Source organism: Galeopterus variegatus, unplaced genomic scaffold (genome assembly GCF_000696425.1).
Source record: "Galeopterus variegatus unplaced genomic scaffold, G_variegatus-3.0.2 Scaffold2309, whole genome shotgun sequence".
Classification (NCBI taxonomy): domain Eukaryota; kingdom Metazoa; phylum Chordata; class Mammalia; order Dermoptera; family Cynocephalidae; genus Galeopterus; species Galeopterus variegatus.
In genome coordinates, this window is record NW_007728420.1 from 43,543 (window position 1) to 63,527 (window position 19,985).

General features: G+C 40.9%; 1 protein-coding gene across 1 annotated transcript in view; it reads left to right on the forward strand.

Moving 5' to 3' along the window:
* The first annotated feature begins 11 nt into the window (after window positions 1-11).
* SIMC1 (SUMO-interacting motifs containing 1) overlaps window positions 12-19,985 on the forward strand; it is a 98,958-nt gene continuing 78,984 nt past the window's right edge. Inside the window, exon 1 of the mRNA XM_008581260.1 lies at window positions 12-140. Within this exon, the coding sequence (XP_008579482.1) occupies window positions 12-140 (129 nt within the window). The remainder of the gene's footprint in view (window positions 141-19,985) is intronic.

Sequence of the window (19,985 nt, forward strand, 5' to 3'; positions counted from 1 at the left end):
GGCCCGCAGCCATGGAAGATTTAATCGTGATCTCGGACGACAGCGGCTCCGAGAGCTCCGGGGGGGCCCGCTCGGGCCGAGCGCGGAGGCTCCGCCGGGCCCTGTCCCGGACCCCCGGCGCGCTGCCCCGCCGGACCGTGGTGAGTGACCTAGTCGCCGCCCGCCGAGCCCCGCTGCGACCGGAATGTCGCCTCGGCTCAGGCCGCGCATCTTTGCGACCCTCAGCTGGGCCCGCGGGCCCGCCGCCCGCCCCTTGGCGCCTCACAGCTGCAGCCGCTTCCCGCCTAGCCGCCTTCCCGGCCTCTCCGGCCCGGAGGAGCGTGGCCGGCCTCCCGGGCGCGGCGCTCAAGCACATGGACGACATCCTGGCGCGCCTGGTGCGGGATTCCCAGAGCCTGCAACAGGCGGCGGCCTTAGGCCGGAGGGGGAGTCCTCAGAGCTTTGGCGGGGGCTGGGGCGGGGGGGGCTGGAGGGCTCCTTGCTGGGCCGCAGCAGCGACCCGGACCTCGAGGCAGGATCTCGGGAGCGCGTAATTGTTTGGCTTGTAGTGGGCACAGATGTATGCAGGGAGGTAACAGGAGCCCAGGCTGGGAGGGAGGGAAGCGCGGGCCTGGGCCAGATGGTGGCCGCGCTCCAGGGCCTGGCTGCCGAGCCAGGGGCCCGATTTTGGAGTTGTGCAGGAAGGTGATTTATTTCGCTTAACAAACATTTACCATATACCAAGACCTGAGGGAATAGGGGGTCAAACATCTTGCACTATTTCCTTTTCCCTCAGGCCCCTTCACTTTTGTCCTTCTTCCTGAGGTGGTGAATAAAATGTGCATGGTCCCTGCCTTTCGAGAATCCTCCACAGATATTTTTTGAATCCCTACAATGGGCCGGATGTTTTAGGAACTGGCAATATAGTGGAGAATAGGCATCCAAGGTCCCTGTTATAGAACGTGATATATTCAACAAGTGGTTATTGAGTACCTACTCAAGGGGTAGGTGGTGGACAGCTTTCTATCGGATCTTCAACAATCTCCCCAGCCTCCCAAAGCCACACCCCAGAAATGAAAGAAGGAACAAGCTGATGTTATGTGTATTGATAATACAGTTGAAGGAAAACATCATGCTTCATATGTAGTCTCCTGGCTTCTGCTCCCCCAATTCCCTTTTCAGCCAGTTTGCAGTCCCTTAGCCTCCACTGTGAACCCCTTCTGTGTTCCAGGTACAGTGATAAGTGGTAGGTGATCGCTATAGAATAAATGGCATGCAAAATTAGTTAACATATAATGTTACGTTGCCATAGTTCCAGCAAGAGGGACTCTCAGTACATCTTAGTGAAGAATTTAGTTGAGTTGGGCAGCTGATGAGGTGGACAGACAAGAGATTTTCAAGGTAGAAATGACCCGACTTCTTGAGCAAATGACTGTACCTCTACTGCTGTGGCAGAGTATGTGGAACATAATAGATCCACAGTAAATATTTGTTGTATGAAAGAATGATTTGGAGGAATGGGGGAGAGAGAGCACTGTTCAGGTGGATGTTTAATAAGAGCAACTGTAAGACTAGGAGCACACTCAGAGTGGAGGAGATGCTGAATTCAATTTGAACTTACTGGATTTAGAGTGCTATGGGAAAAGTAGATGGACGTGGCCAGTTCAGAGGAGTTGGACTCTGGAGAAAAGTCAGGACTGGAGAGATTTGGCAATCATCCAAATTGAAAGGAGTATTGAATTCCAAACAGTGAATGAGATTGTCAAGGAAAAGAGTATAGAGAGAAAAAAGATGGGAGGAAGAATTACTGTGGAATAACTCAAAACTGCCTTTCCTCCTAGTTTCTCCACATTCCTACTGCCCCTTATCTCGGTCCCCATTTAACTTTGTCTTTCATATCTGCTTTATTTCCTCCCAGGTATTTTACATTTTCCTTCATCCTGGTCCATCTTCCTTCTTCAGTGTACAGATGTCGTCCTTATCCCAGCCTGTTTTGTGTGTTGTAGCCCCTCACACATATATGGCTTGTGTTCCCTCCCATATGACCACACACCAAGCATTTTGATCTTGAGCCTTTTCAGTTGAATAGAAATGAAGGGCAGGTTCCAGAGAGCAATACCCGGTTTAAATCTTGCTTCTCTGGATACTCCGACTCTCTAAAAGCTCCAAACTTCTTTTATCTTTCCTGCAAATTAGATAAGGATAGTACGATAATGTTGTAAAAATCAGAGGCATTGAGAGACTTGCAAGGTTATAAAGCCTAAAGCGCCTTTCTCTAGCTTTTCCTGAGGCTCTGAGGTCAGAGAGACTTCTGCTCAAATCAGGATCCCCCACATAGCATCTATGTGAGCTTTGGCAAGTTCTATCACATCTTTCAGCTTTTGAGCCTGAGAACATTAATACCTACCTAGAAGGAGTCATAATGAGGCAATACAAGGAAGGTATCCAGCATAAATGATAGCTTTTGCCTGACTTTCTCAAGCTTGGCAGGCAATGACAGAAAAGAAAGAAGTGTTATATGTTTTTTTCTTTTTTGTAAATATTAAACAAGGGGAAATAACTCACTTGAATTCAGCAAATCAGAAAGTCATCTCATACTGTAGTTGACACTCCTGAACTCCCAGTTCTTAACCTGGGCTTTAGTCTTCACTGAGTTAATGAGGTGTGTCTGTGTTTTCAGTAGTATTTCTTTCAATAAAACATATTTATTTTTATAAAAGTACAACATTTTCAGATAGTCAATTAATTTTGGTTGATCTAATTGTAAAAAATTTACAAATGTATAAAGAAAGTTAAAACTGCCCTTAATCTCACCATCCAAAGATAACCAAAGTTAACATTTTTGTGTGTGTGTCTTTTTTCGTGTCCGGCAACGGATCGCAACCCTCAGTGTTGCGCCCGTACCGGACCGGGACCGGCAACGGGATCGCAACCCTCAGTGCTGCACCCGCACCTCGCTCAGCCAGTGAGCGGGAACCGGTCTGTATGTGGGATCCGAACCCTCGGCGGGAGCGCCGCCGCACTCCCAAGCGGCACACTGTAGCAGTGCGCCACCGGGCCGGCCCCAAAGTTAACATTTTGATGAATGTCTGTCTAAACTTTTACCTGTAAATGCACATGTACTCATACATACCTATGTGTCCCCCCATACATGTTTTTACAAAATGAAGTCTTGCTACCTATGGGGGTTTTATATTGCCTTTTTCTCCTAATATATTTTGGGGGGGGGTTTTTTGTTTTTTTTTTCCTTTTTGTCTTTTTTTCGTGACCGGTAATGGGATCACAACCCTCAGTGTCGTGCCCGTACTGCGACCAGCAACGGGATCGCAACCCTCGGTGTCGCGCCCGCACCGCGCTCAACCAGTGAGTGGACCGGTCTCTATATGGGATCCGAACCCTCAGCGGGAGCGCCGCCGTACTCCCAAGCACCGCACTCTACCGAGTGCACCACTGGGCCGGCCCTCTCCTAATATATTTTGGATCTCTTTCCATACCAATAAATACGTATCTTCAATTTTTTTTTAAAGATGACCGGTAAGGGGATCTTAACCCTTGACTTGGTGTTGTCAGCACCACACTCTCCCAAGAGCTAACCAGCCATCCCTATATACGGATCCGAACCCATGGCCTTGGTGTTATCAGCACCACACTCTCCCAAGTGAGCCACCAGCCAGCCCAATATCTTCAATATTTTTAATGTATTCCCTTGTACAGATTTATAGTTATATTTATGATCTCCTATTTATGGATACGATGTCTTTGTTTCTAAATTTTCTCCATCATAAATGACACAGTGAGAAATTCCCTCATAAATAATCTTTGTACCCTTGTTAGATAGGCTCCTCTTAGAAGTGAGATTGCTGGGCCGGTCCGGTGGCGCACTGGAGAGTGCACCGCTTGAGAGCACGGTGGCGCTCCCGCCAAGGGTTCGGATCCCATGTGGAGACCGGTTCCCGCTCACTGGCTGAGCGTGGTGCAGGCGCGACACCGAGGGTTGCGATCCCGTTGCCGGTCAGCAAAAAAAAGACAAAAAGGGGAAAAAAAAGAAAAGTGAGATTGCTGAGTCAAATGGTATGCCCCTGCTTTCAAGGCTTTTGATATATATTGCCAAATCTCCTACAGAAATTGTGTCCTAATCCTATTCTCATCATATATCACTAATTATATATCTCATCAGTATATGATCAATCATACCCCTTTCTCAACTACTCAGTCACCCCTAGGTATTGTCAGTTTATTCAGTAAATATTTAATGAACATTTACTATATTCCAGGTATGCTTATACGTCCTGGGAATACGTCTGTGAGCAAAACCAAGTCCCTGCCCTCGTGGAGATTTCATTTCAGTTGGGGAGACAAACAGTTCAAAACCACGTTAATGTAGTATCAGGTGATAATACAGAGTGTTAAGAAGAAAAATAAGATATTTGTGTCCTTTTAATCTTTGCTAATTTGGGAGCCTGTGATGTCATTGTGATTCTGTGAGCTGTCATGGTTTTAATTTTTTTCTTTGACTGTGTCACCTTTCTCATTCATTCAATAAATACTTATTGAGCACATGCCCTGACCCTGGGGACCAGAGGTGAACAATATGACAATGGAACTACATTCTATTGGGGAAAGATAAACAGTAAACAAATAAGTGAACAATATAGTAAAGAGTAACTTGGGTAAAGTTGGGAACATTAGATTGTGTTTTCAGAGAAGGCCTCTTTGAAGAGTTAATATTTAATCTGAGACCAAAATGACAGAATAAATTTGTTACGACAGTATCTAGGAGATTAAACTAGCAGCAAGGAGAATAGCAAAAGCAAAGGTTCAAAGGTGGAAATGAGCATGACTTATTGGAGGAATGGAAAGGCTGGTGGGGCTGGTACATAATGAGTGAAGGACAGAGTCAGAAGATATGAGAAGTAGGTGGATTAGGTTATAAGGCCTTCTAGACCACAATAAGGAATTTGGATTTTAGTCTAATGCAATAAGAAATCTTTGAAGGGTTTTAAGCAGAGCAATGACATAACTTGATTTACATTTTTTAAAGGAGACTACTTATTTATTTATTTATTTCGGTGGCTGGCCAGTAAGGGGATCTGAACCCTTGACCTTCAAAGGTGACTTTAGCCACTGTGGAAAGAAAAGATCATAAGGTAGGAAGACCATATAATCTATCTCGACGGGGTCCTTTTGAAAATGAAAGGGGGTGCTAACTGGACAGGGTGTCAAGCAACAAGTGAAAACTGGAACTGTCCTAAACAAACCAGAAATGTAGTCACCCTACTAAAAGAGGGCAAGAGTGGAATCAGAGAGATAATTGAGCACATGCCCTGACCCTGGGGACCAGAGGTGAACAATATGACAATGGAACTACATTCTATTGGGGAAAGATAAACAGTAAACCAATAAGTGAACAATATAGTAAAAAGTAACTTGGGTAAAGTTGGGAACATTAGATTGTGGTAGTTAGTTCTGTTAATTAGATCTGTTAGTTCAGGCCAGAGATAATTGTAGCTTGGACTAGGGTGGAGGAATAGATGGGGAGAGTGGAGAAATGTGCTAGATATTTAATAAGTAAAATCAACAGGTCTTGATAACTTGGATGTGGATAACAAGAGAAAGGAAAGAATCAAAAAGGATGCCATGATTTTTGGCACAAGCAACTGAATGCATGTTGGTGTCATTCAGTGAAATGAAGACTTGGAAGAGGGCTGGAGGAAAGTTTCAAGAGTTCTGTTTTGTTGTTTTTTTTTTTAAAGATGACCGACCGGTGAGGGAATCTTAACCCATCACTTGGTGTTGTCAGCACCACGCTCTCCCAAGTGAGCTAACCAGCCATCCCTATATAGGGATCCAAACCCGTGGCCTTGGAGTTATCAGCACTACACTCTCCCAAGTGAGCCACGGGCCGGCCCCAAGAGTTCTGTTTTGAAGGTGTAAAATTTACAATGCCTATGGGATAGCCAACTATACATGCCAGGTATGACATTTGTACTGAGTTTAGAGGCCGAGGGAGAAGTCCTGACTAGAGACATAAATTTGGTGTCATTAGCACATAGATTACAGTAAAGTCATTGACCTGGATAAGATCATCTAGGTTGAGTCTACAGAGGAAGAACATCCAGGACATAGCCCAAGGGCTCACCACAGCGCCTAGCCCTGGTGCAGACAAGGGAGGAAGAGCAGCTAGTGAGGTCGGTGGTCCAGGAGTGTCCTCACATCTAGTAGAGGTGGACATCTTGCATATATTTATTGGAGGTAAATATATAGTGTGTGAATTGCCTATTCTTATCCTTGACCCATTTTTCTATTGGAGTGTCATAATATTTCTTACTGGTTCACAAATTTCTCTTATGTATTAAAGACCCTTTTATGGGTGGAATTGTGTGCCCCAAAAAGATGTGCTGAAGTCCTAACCCCCATTACCTCAGAATGTGACCTTATTTGGAAATAGGGTCATCGTAGATATAATCAGTGAAAATGAGGTCATAATGAGTGGGGTGGACACTTAATCCAGTATGACTGCTGTCTTTATAAGAAGACATGTGAAGACACGGGAAGAACACCGTGTGACAGTGGGGGCAGAGATTGGAGTTATGTAGCTGCAAGCCAAGGAACACCAAGGATTGCTGGTAACACCAAAAGCTAAGAAAAAGGCATGGAACAGATTCTTCCCTAAAGCCTGCAAGAAAACATGGCCCTGCAGAAAGGGATATATTTCTGTAAGGGGATACAGAACTGTAAGGGATATATTTCTGTTGTTTAACGCCACCCAGTTTGTGGTAATTTGTACTAGGGAACTAATGTAGCTCTCTGTGTCATATATGTTACAGGTTTTTTTTTTTTTTCCAGCTTTTGGTTTTCTTTACAGAAATTTTAAAATTTTATATAGTCAATTTATCACTCTTTTACTTTATGATTTCTTTCTTCTTATGCTTATAAAGTCTTTCCTCACTCCTAAGATTATAAAAATATTTTTTTACATTTAATTCATTAATCTACCTGGAATTAGTTTCAAAAAAGGGATAAAATGGTAAGCAAAGTTTTTTCCTCTCCAAGTGACTAGCTAGTTGTCCCAACATCATTTATTGAATAATTCATCCTTTTTGCCCATTGGTTTGAAATAGTACCTTTATAAATGGTAAACTTCTATATATTTTTACATGTATTTGTGAATTTTCTATTCTGGCCTTAATACATGCTGTTCTAATTACCACTGGAGAAAACTCTTCATTGTTCTTCCTTTATAGAATTTTTTGGGCTACTTTTCCATGTTTATTCTGTAGGGGTCAGAAAGAGGTAATCCCTTTCCTCCCTATCATAAAGGGTCATGGTCAAAACCCCTAAACAAAAGACAGGTTAACAAAAGGAAAGCATATCAAATATATTAACATGCGTAAACACAGGATCCATACCAAAAAAATATGAAAACTCACAGAAGGGTTAGATGGTTGACACTTAAATACCTTTTTCATTGGGAAGAGAGATGGAAGGGGGTCTGTAGATGAGTGGGCCCAAAGACCAGACAGTGGTTTGTGTATGATTCTCTTTGGAGGCTGAGTGGAACCAAAGGACAAAATAGCTTGTGGACAAGTTACAGGAAGGTGAGGGGTGGAACTGCACTGGGAACAAAGGTTGTCTTATTATGCATATATAGTCTCCCGGGTAATCTCTTGGAGCTTCCCTCAGAAGAAGAGGTGAAAAGTCTGTCTGGCCTGGTGCTGTGGGTGTAGAGACTTTTAGTCTTTTCTCAGGTGTTAATCTTTCCTGGTTATTTATTTATTTGTTTATTTTTTGGCAGCTGGCCAGTACAGGGATTGAGCCCAGACCTTGGTATTATCAGTACCATACTCTAACCAACTGAGCTAACTGGCCAGACCTTTTTTTTTTTTTTTCAAATTTATTTATTTATTTTTTGGGTAGCTGGCCAGTACAGGGATCAAACTTGGGACGTTGGTGTTATCAGCACTGTGTTCTAACCAGCTGAGCTAACTGGCCAGCCCCCTTTCCTGGTTATTTAAATGAGATTCCTAGGGAGGGGATTTTTTTTTTTTTTAAAGATGACCAGTAAGGGGATCTTAACCCTTGACTTGGTGTTGTCAGCACCACGCTCTCCCAAGTGAGCCACTGGTCGGCCCTATAGGGAGGGGATTTTAAGACAATTGCATTTTTTCTAGTTTTCTCAGTCAGAAAAGAGAACTTCCAGAGAGAGCCCCTCCTGGTACTTTGGAAAAGAAAGAGGATCAGAGAGACAGGGAGGTGGAGGAGGGTCAGAGAGAGACCTTGAGGCTCCTTCTTTTATTCACATGTCAAAGGGCCATATTTTAGGGTATCATTTTTGAGCCCCCAAAATTCTTCTAAATTCCAAATAATTTCTACTTTTAAAATTGGAGTTACATTAAATGCAGAAGTCTGAAGTTTGTGGTGTTTTACTTAATGAAGTTTAACATTTTTATGTATGCGTGTGTGATACTATGAAATATATATTTGGTCTTCTCCCCATTTCCTGGCGTACAACTCCTAAAATCCTTGGAATCTTCAACGTGATGTGTGTCATCTTGTATGCTAATGAGTTAACTGATGGCTGGCAGTCCCTAGGTAGCTTCAGGATGGGGGCTGGTCACTGGAAAGACCAAGTCAGGAATAGAGAAGTGGGACTTTCAGCCCCAATCTCTGATGAGGGGAGATGGATTGAAGGTTAAGTTGATATCAGTAACCAATGATTTAATCAATCATGCCTATGTAATGAAGCCTCCTTAAAAACCCAAAAGGATAGAATTTGGAGAGCTTCCACAGAGCAGAACATTCAGAGGTTCCTAGAAAGTGGCACACCCAGAGAGGGCATGGAAGTTCTGCACCCTTTTCTGCATACCTCGTCCTATGCATCTCTTCCATCTGGTATTCATCCATATCTTTTGTAATATCCTTTATAATAAACCAGTAAGTGTAAGTGCCATAAGTGTTTCCCTGAATTCTGTGAGCCACTCTAGCAACTTAGTTGACCCCTGAGGAGTGGGTCATGTTAACCCTGATTTGTAGTCGGTCAGTCAGAAGCACAGGTAAAACAACCTGGGGCTTGCACCTGGCATCTGAAGGGGACAGTCTGGTGGGACTGAGCCCTCAACTTGTGGGAACTGACCCTACCTCCAAGAGGAATATCAGAATTGAATTGAACTTGAGGACACCTAGCTGGTTCCCGCTACTGAAGGACTACTTCCTTGGTATTTGGGGAAACTCCCCACACATCTCAGGTCACAGAAGTATTTTGCGGTGTTTAAGAGTAGAGGAGAAACAATTTGTTATTCCTATATTCTCAGAGTGTATATCTTTTCTCTTTATGATATTTGCCCTTTGTTTTTATGTTTAGAGAGATCTTACCTGTACTGAGATTTATCCTATTATTTCTTTATTAATTTTTTTTACTGTCTTATTTAACATTTAGTTTTTTAATTCATCTGAAGATTTTAAATGGTATGAAAAGCGGTTACCATTTTCCATATACAGTGTTGTCTTTTTCCTAAGATAGTACCAAATCTAATACTTGCTGTCAATTTAATAGCAGCTTTTCTGAAAAAAAAAGAAACACCACATGAAATGTATACATTAATAATAAGATGCATTTTGGGGATCCAATCAAGATGGCAGAATAGATGGTCCTCAGCATCACTCTCTCCCACAAATAAACCAAATTTACAACTATAAAAATGTAATATCAGCCAAGCCGGGGCTGCTGGAGCTCAGGGGAAGAGGAGGAGAGACCTACGGAGTTCATGAAGGTGGGAGAAACTACGATGAGAGAAAGAAAAAGCTGCTCTGAGCATTTCGGGCCGCGGCTGCTTTAAGGGTCGAGCTGAGAAGTGCATGGAGCAGGAGCCAGCAGAAGCTTCAGCTGTGCCTTTCAGAAGGAGTTACTTGGAGGCAGCAAGAGAGAAGAGGGCCTTGGCAGTCCCCAGGACAGCAGGACCGCTAATAGGATTCACATGAACCCACGCAGGAGTGAGGAGCCAGAACAACTGAAAAAAGGGAGCCATTCAGAGGCTGGTGAGTCATCGCAAGGGACCGGCGCAGGGCCCATCCCATGGCAAGTGTTTGCAGCATGGGCGGTGGGGGAGATGGGCCCACCTGGAGAACACTGGGGCACAGCAAGGACAGCCAGTCCACCCCCCAATCAGCACAGGACCACTCAAAGGAGACTGGTCAGGAATGCAGAATTGCATGGGGTGCAGTTTGATAAAATAAACTCAGGCCCAGATCAGAGATTCTACTGAGCACAGATCCACCTGGTCTCTGGAGAACCGGAAGTACCTATAAGGTCAAGCATTAAACCCTGAGCTGCACAAAAAGCCTTCCCTAGGGAAACAGCAGCAAAGTAGCAATTTAAACAACCACACAGCTCAAGTACTGGTTCCCACAGGAAGTACCCCAGTGTTAGAAGCAAAGGACAAAAAACTAGTTCAGGCCCAGGCACACCACCAGCACCTTGGGGCCTACCTGGGAACTGGAGGCTTGGATCTGGGGACCGGACCCCACTCCCACCCCCAGGCAAACTGCACGAGTGCCTCGGGGCCAGCCTGGGGACCTGAAGCATGGAGAAGGGGACTGGACCCACTCCCACAACCAGGCTCACCACGCCAGCAACTTGGGGCCTGCCCAGGGACCCGAGGCAAGGAAAAGGGACCGGACCTCTCTCCCGCAACCAGGCACACTGAGCCAGCGCCTTGGGGCTCACCCAGGGACCCGAGGCAAGGAAAGGGGACCAGACCTCTCTCCCACAACCAGGCACACTAAGCCAGCACCTTGGGGCTCACCCAGGGACCTGGGGTATGGAGAAGGGGACTGGACCTCTCTCTTACAACCAGGCACACCAAGCCAGAGCCTTTGGTCCCACCCAGTGACCCGAGGCATGGAGCCAGGAACCAGACCCTCCTCCCACAACAAGGCACAACATGCCAGTTCCTTGGGGCCCACCCACAAATCCGAGGCAAGGAGAAGGGGACTGGACCTCTCCCACAACCAGGGACACTGTGCCAGCACCTCGGGGCCTGCCCAGCCCAGAGGCATGCAGAAGGGGATTGTACCCTCCTCCCACACCAGGCACAAAACACCAGCACCTCAGGGCCCACCTGGGTACCCGAGGCATGGAGAAGGGGACTGGACCCTCCTCCCACAACCCGGTACACTGTGCCAGTACCTCGGGGCCCGCCCAGGGACCCAGGACATGGAGAAGGGGACTGGACCCCTTTCCCACAACCAGGCACATGGCGCCAGCACCTTGGGGCCTGCCCAGGGACCAGAGGCATGGAGAAGGGGACCAAACACACCCCACAACCAGGCATACTGCCAGTGCCAAGGAGCATGTCAAAAACAGCACCTCCACGTGGGTGGCCCACCACAGCCACCACAATAACCATGGCTGCTGCAAAAGCGGCTAGACGCCACAGCCACCACGCAGATGGTCTGCCAACCACTAGAGTGCATTCACACAAGAAGAGTCACCAGCAGAGACAAAGAAAAAAAGAGGATATCTCTTTCGACAAAACCCATTTCAGAGTGACAGAAGAAGCATCTGCTCTATGATAATATTGGGGGACCTGATCACATCTCTCAGCATTAGACAGATCATCTAGGCAACAAGTTAATAGAGTAACCATTATTCTTTCAGAAGGAGAGGGGGGAGGGGGAGGGAATGGGGGAAGGGGAGAGGTTGGACAAGGGGCATAAAGAATAATTATGATTTGTAACAATATATACGCTAGTAATATTGATTTAATCGACATATCTCAATGTCCAACCCCCAAAATATGTATAATCGACTTTGATTCAATAAATAAAATAAATTTAAAAAAATAATATAATAAGATGTATTTTATTGCACATGTATGGGGGGAAATTCTGGGTATTAGAATATATAAAATATGGCGTTATCAATTGTACCAATCATTTCTTAAATAATTAAATTATTTCATCTGCTTGTGTCTCTTTCTGGGTTTTATATTATATTTTGGTTTCTCCGTGCCATAACTTTACTGTTTAGTTTTTGTGGTTTGATAATATCTTTTGATGTTTAGTAGAGCAGTTACCTCTCCTTACTTCTCCCCCACCAAAAAAAAAAATTTCTCTTAGCTATTTGAGTCCACTTATTCTTCCAAATGAATTTTAGAATCATTTTGTCAGAGACTGCATTAGATAAGGTTTCTCTGAGCCACTTAATTCTTCATTGCATGGGGTTTTCTGTTCATTGTAAGGTGTTTAACCACATCACTGGCCTCTAACCACTAGATTCCAGCCAGTAGCAGCTCCCCAACTTGTGACAACCAAAAATGTCTCCAGACAATACCAAATATCCTATGAATGGGATGGTTGGGTGGGGGGAGGAGGAGTAAAATTTCCACCAATTCAGAACCTCTGCATTAGCTTTCTAAGTTGATTAAAGGAGATTTAATACCTTTAAAACATTGTCTCCTAAATCAGAAACATAGTATAACTTTCATTCTATGAGGTTTCGTTCTGGCAGTCAGTAAAACTTTAAGGCTTTCTTTCTTTGGGTGCTGTGCCTTTCTTATCAAGGAACTAGTGTTTTGATTCTAAATAACCATTTGCCATGTTGGGTTGAGCATGTTAATTATGGTGAGCATCACATAGTAAGATAGCTGGTATTTATGCCAGGTACCACGTTAAGTGCTTTACTTGGGTTATCTCATGTAATCTTCACCAACCCCGTGAGGTAGGTATTATATCTGTTCGGTAGATAAGGAAATTGAGGTAGATTTAACCAGGTGCTAACTGGTAGAGCATGTTTTCAACCACTACCCTCAATTTTGAAAGTCCTGTGGCAAACTTGCAAACCTCCACCAGGTTTCCAAGAGAACATTGGGTGGGGATAATAGAAATAAATGATTAAGTGGAAAAAAGCAAGTTGCAAAATTAATTCTTTTTTTTTTTTTTTTTTTAAAGATGACCAGTAAGTGGATCTTAACCCTTGACTTGGTGTTGTCAGCACCACACTCTCCCAAGTGATCCATAGGCCAGCCCTTAATTCTATTTTTTAAATGTATGTTTTTGTAAGAATAAATCCACCAGGAGTTTGATTTGTTTTTGTTTTTGGTTTTGGTTGTTTTGGTGGCTGGCTGGTACCACACTCCCACCAGGGTCTTTTAATCCAAAAATTATTTTTTTTAAACTCTTATCAGGTACTTTAAAAAATATGTTAAAAAATTGCTTTCTCTTTCTTATGTCCTTCCCCAAAATATTGTATTTATATATTCCACCACTGTACACAGCTGTATCCCCAACAACTAGCTTAATGCCTCGAATATAGTAGGTGCTTAGTAACTATTTGTTTAGGGAGAAACAATTCTTACTATTGGTTTTCCTTTTCTCTTGATAAGGAATCCTTATCCTTTTCTCTTGATTGGAATCCTTTTCTCTTGATAAGTTACAGTTATGTCAAAATAACCTGTGTAATGGGCAAGTGAAGAGATAAATATGTCACCTGTCCCAGGCTAATTTTTTATGAAGATTTTGGAACCAAAAATGTGGGTATATCATGGAATAGAAAGCAAAATTAACCTACATTTTGAATTTAAAACATCAGATGTGAAATTAATTTTAATCTTAAATCAAGGTCAGCTCCATTGCAAACCTACAGATCACTTTCCCCATCCCTCATTTATCCTGGGCTGCTACTCATGAAGGCAGGGTGTTCTCTTCTGTCAGAGAGGAATTTAGTTTTGTGTTTTTGTTTTAGCTAATTTGTAAGGTGTTACTTTATTCCAATGAGTCTTTTAATAATAGATTTATGAAGGCATAATTCCATACCCTACCATAAAATTTACCCATAAGTTTTCCTGAGTTGTGCAATCATCATCACTATCTAATGTTAAATCCTTTACTTCACTCACTCCAAAAGGAAACCCTCTACCCTCTCTGGTTTATTTGTTTGTTTAAGGTACACAATCATATCATTTGAAAAATAAATTTTCCCCATTTTAAATTGCAAACATTATTTTAAAATTATAAGTGGAAGAAAGAAATTCAGGACGTAAGTAAGAACCTGCCCCTGTCCATTTCCACTTTCTAGATAACTACAGTTTCGTGTATTGCTCTAGAAATTTTCTGTGTGTATGTGCACAAACATATACAAATGTCTATAATTCTTTCCCAATGGGATCATACAGACTTTTTAAAACCAAATTTTAGACATTTAAAAGAAACTAGTACCTCATTCAGACTGTCATCCAATTTATTCACAGTGGTATTCCCAGTGCACAACATGGTCCCTGGGACATAGTAAGTATTCATTTAATAAATATTTTATCAGCTGTGTGTTATTCCAATTTTTTTAAACAATTAATTTAACCAGTCCCTTATTGATTTTAATATTTTTACTATTAAAGACTATGATATGAACTCTCTCACATGATCATAAGAATGTTTGTAGGACAAGTTCCTTGCAGTAGAATTTTGGGGATAAAGAGTAATATATGTTTATGACTTTACTATACACTGCTGTTCTAGACATTATGTCATTCTTTGTGGGATCCTAGTATCTGAACCTTAGAACTTTCAGAGGCATAATCTAATTCCATGTAAAGAAGCTGAAATGGCAGATGCTCATTTTCCCAGGCTCCAGTGCACCTAGTGCTCAGACATAGGACCTAGGTTCCACCAATCAGGTGTACTCATTCGAGACATTGGATTGGAAGCTGGTGACAGGAGAAGCAGGGCCCAGGTGAGCCCCATTCTAGTTGAAAATGGTAGCAGCAATGGCAACTATGTGCAGCAGTAGTAAAGGTTCTAGTAGCCGAGTACAGCATTGGTGGTACTGGCCATGGAAGCTGGGATATTTGTGCCCAGTGGCAGTGACAATGGAGTCTTCAGTTGTGCAACATGGTTTTGGGCTCCAGCTTTGGTTCTCAGGCTCTCTTGTAGGTTCTAGGAACTACCCATTATTCTTTAATAAGTTCCTTTTGTGCTTAAGTTAGTCAGAGTTTTGTTTTTTGCTTGCAACTAAGATCTCTGATTGATATATAACCACCAAGTTATACTTCAAAAAGGTTGTAGCATATATTCTTATACTGGCAGTGTATAAGAATGTCTATTTTCTCATACTCTGGCCAACCTGGATGTTATCAAACTTCTTAGATTTGTGCCAAGCTAATAGTCTTAACTTTTTCCAACAGTCTGGAATTTTGCTGAAAGGAGAAACTCTTCTCAAATGGTTAGGTTATCTAATACTATTGAATGAAATACCCAATGATATGAAAAACTACCTGTGTCATAAACAGAGTTTCCAGGTATTTGGGGGCCTATTTCTACCTCTATTTTCTATAGAATTAATATATTAATATGTTAATATACTTTATGCATAAAGTGTCTTTACTTTTGTTTTCCCTTACAGTTTTCTTTGTTATTCTTGAGCTTTTTCTCTCTCAGATGAACTTTTGAATCATCTTATACATTACTTTTAATAATCCCATTGGAATTTTGCTTGGAATATATTAAATTTGTATATTAATTTGGGGAAAACCAATGCTTTTTAAACTTTAGATTTTTTGTTATAGGGTTCGGATCCCCATAGTGGCCAGCTACCAAACAAAAACTTTTTTTTTTAATATAAAAGTTATATGAATAGGCAATCCCAATTGGCCTATATCTATTAAAGAAATTGAATCAATAATTATAACCTTCTAAAACAGGGAGCACCAGGCCCAGATGAGTTGATTGATGGTGAATCCTGTGAAACATTTAACAAAGAAATTATACCAATTCTCTACAATCTCTTTCAGAAAATAGAAGCAGAGGGAATACTTCCTAACCAATTCTATGAGACCAGCATTACACCAATACATAATACCAAAAACAGACAAAGAAATTATGAGAGAAAACTACAAACATGAGAAATCTCTCATGAACATAGATGCAAAAATTCTCAACAAGGTATTATCCAATTATCCAGTTATAACAAAATTAAATCCAACATGTTTAAAAAGAATTATACACCACAACCAAGTAAGATTTCTCCCAGTTATGCAAGGTTGGTTCAACATTTGAAAATTAATTAATGCAGTTTACCACATCAGTAGGCTAAAGAAGAAAAATTATGTAATCATATCAATAGATGCAGAAAAAGCATTTGACAAAACCCAACACCCATTCATGATAGAAACTCTCAGCAAACTAGGAATAGAGTGAAACTTCCTCAACTTCATAAAGAACATCTACAAAAAACCTACAGCTAACATCATACATAATGGTGAGAAACTTGAAGGTTTCCGCTAAGATCAGGAACAAGGCAAGGATGTCTCCACCTCTGCTTTTCAACATCATAGTGGAAGTCTTAGCTAATGCAACAAAATAAGAAAAGGAAATACAAGGCATACAGATTGGCAAAGAAAAAATAAAACTGTCCTCGTTCTCAAAGGCATGATTGTTTAGAAAATCTGAAAGAATCGATAAAAAAACCTCTTGGAACTAATAAGTGATTATAGTAAGGTTGAAGAACACAAGATTAATGTATAAAAGTCAGCTGCTTTCCTATATACCAGCAATGATCAAGTGGAATTTGAAATTAAAAACATATTACCATTTACATTAGCACCCCACAAAAATGAAATACACAGGTATGAACCTAACAATGTGTACAAGATCTATAAAGGGAAAACTACAAAACTGTGATGAAAGATATCATAGAAGAACTAAATAAATAGAGAAACATTTCATGTTCATGGGTAGGAAAACTCAATATTGTCAGCATGTCATTCTTCCCAACTTGATCTGTAGATTCAATGCAATCCCAATGAAAATCTCCGCAATTTATTCTGTGGATATCAACAAGCTGATTCTGAAGTTTATATGGAGAGGCAAAAGACTCAGAATTGAGTCAACTCAATATTGAATGAGAAGAACAAAGTCAAAGGACTAACCCTACCCAACTTCGAGACTTACTGTAAAGCTACAGTAATCGAGACGGAGTAGTATTGGCAAAAGAGAAGACAAATAGATCAATGGAACAAAATAGAGAGCCCAGAAATAGGCTTACATAAATAAAGGCAACTCATCTTTGACAAAAAAGCAAAGGTGATAAAATGGAAGAAAATCTTTTCAATAAATGTTACTGAAACAACTGTACATCCACATGCAAAAAAGTGAATCTAGACACAGACTTTACACCCTCAAAAAAATTACCTCAAAATGGATCATATACTTAAGTGTAAAATGCAAAATTATAAAATTCCTAGAAGATAATGTAGAAGAAAACCTAGACAACCTTGGGTATGGCAATGACTTTTTAGATACAACACCAGAGGCATAATCCATGAAATATGTAATTAATAAGCTGGACTCCCTTTAAAAACTTCTGCCCTGTGAATGACAATGACAAGCGAATGAGAAGACAAGCTCCTTGATAGACTATATTTGCAAACAACATATTTGATAAAAGGCTATTATCTAAATTATACAAATATCAAGCAGAGTCCTATGGATAATGTATTTATATACATATATACAAAGAACTCTTAAAACTCAATAATAAGAAAATGAACAATCCAATTAAAAAATGGGCAAAAGACTTAGACAACTCACCAAAGATATACAGATGGTAAGTAAGCATATGAAAAGATGTTTAATATCACGTCATTAGGGAATTGCAAATTAAAATTAAAAGATACCACTACTCACTCAAAATCCAAAACACTGACAACACCAGATACTGGTGAGGATGTGGAGCAGCAAGAACTCTCATTCATTGCTAGTGGGAATGTTAAATAGTCTAGCAACTTTGGAAGATAGTTTGGTAATTTCTTACAAAACTAATATACTCTTACCATACAATACAGCAATTGCACTCTTCAATATTTACACAAATGAATTGAAAACTTATGTCTACACAAAAACCTGCACACAGATGTTTATAGCAGCTTTATTCATAATTGCCAAAACTTGGATGTCCTTCTGTAGGTGGATGGATAAGTAAACTGGTTTCTCATCCTTCTTAATTATAAAAATACTTAAGGTTATTGGTCAATTTTTGTAAATAGCTTTTGGGACAACTATTGTGTTTTTGTTTGGTTTGTGTATTTGTCCATTTTCTGTTGCTTATAACAATACCTGAAACTGGGTAATTCATAAAGAAAATGAAATTTATTTTTTATGGTTTTGGACGTACATCTGGTGAGTCCAGGGGACACATCTGGTGAAGATCTTCTTCTGGGCAGGAACTCTACAGGGCCCCGAGGTGATGCAGGCAATCACATGATGAGGATGACAAGAGCTCTGTAATGTACTCACTTGCTCTTCTTATAAATCCACAAGTGCCACTCCTGTGACAACCTACTAAACCATTATCCCATTACTGCTCGAATGGATTAATTCATTCACAAGGGCATAGTTGTCATGATCCAATCACCTCTTAAAGGCCCCACTTTTCAACACTCTGCCATAGTCTGATTTTCCACCCTCTTGACACTGTTATGATGAGGATCAAGCTTCACTGAGTTTTGGGGGGGGACATTCAATCCACAGCAGTTTGGTTTTACAATTCTTTTTTTTTTTTTTTTTTTTTTGTCCTTTTTGAGCCCAGCCGCACTGCGCTCCCAGCGCCGCACTCTCCCGAGTGCGCCACGGGCTTGGCCCTGGTTTTACAATTCTAACTTTATTCTTGACAGGTAATATATTCCTAGAGTTCAAAATTCAAAAGGGACAGAAACATAGCGACATTTCTTCCACCCATCTGTGTCCTGAAGTTACCCAGTTTCTCTCTCTAACTGTTTTCCATTTCTTGAGTGTGCTTATGGAGATACTCTATGCATTTGCAATCTAATACATGTATATTCTGTTCCTTTTTTTCTTATTTTCTTTCTATCACAAATAGTAGCATATTCAGCACCATTCTGCATCTTGCTTTTTCTTTGATGTATCTGGGACATTATTTCATATCTATCAAAAAGAGATCTCTCCTTTCCCCTCCCCCCACTTTATTTTGGGGGCAGCTGGCTGGTATAGGATCAAACCCTGGACCCTTAGTGTAATCAGCACTACACTCTAACCGACTAAGCTAACCAGTCAGCCTCTCCTTTCTTAAAGCAGCTGCACAATATTCTGTTGTATTGAATATCATAATTTGTTTAACCAATCCCATATTGCTCATCCCATAGGTTTTGAAAAATGAACTCATCATTAATTTCTAAATAGTCTGTGATTTAGTTTTGAGTTCTTTGACCCTGGAATTATTTAGGAAATTGTTTTTTAATTTCCAAGTAGTTAAATTTCATTCAGTTTTTATTGCTGTTTTCTAGTTTTATTACTACATTATCTGAAAATGTGTCTTGTAAGATTTTTCTTTTTTGCACTTCATTAAAATTTTATTTGTTGTATAATAATCAAATTTTATAAATCTGTGTATCCAGCTCTATGGCTATTAGAGCAAGTTTGTAATACTAACTCAAATCTATGATATTTATATATCTATTCATTCTGAGAGATCCAGTAAAGTCTCCCATTCTGATTGTGGTTTTTTCCAAATTCTTGTATTTTAATCAGTCTTTTCTCTTTTGCTGCTATATTATTGTTATGATTGTGATATCTTTGAAAATTGTACCCTTTATCATTATAAAATAGCTGTTTTCTCCTGTTGAATTCTTTGCTTATTGATATTCCTACCCTTCTTTTTATTTATATTTGCCCTTTCACTTTTTTATCTCTGTATCTTTTAATTGTGTGTCTTTGCTTTTTGATAATATTTAATGTTAGACAAGCAAATTTAATATTAAATCAGATAAGTACAAAACCTAATATGACTTTTTAAAAATTGATCCTTAAAAATAATTAATAGGCTTTTTTTTCCCCTTCATATTTGACTTCTGAAGTTGGTGGAGCACTTTAAGCAGAAAGATCTTGGCCAAGTCTGATTAGACCATTGACTCCTGTGCCCCAACAGTGGTAGAAATTTTATCATTAAAACAGGGGAGGAAAACACTGGGCACTTTACCATACCAGCTGGTGAATCAGTT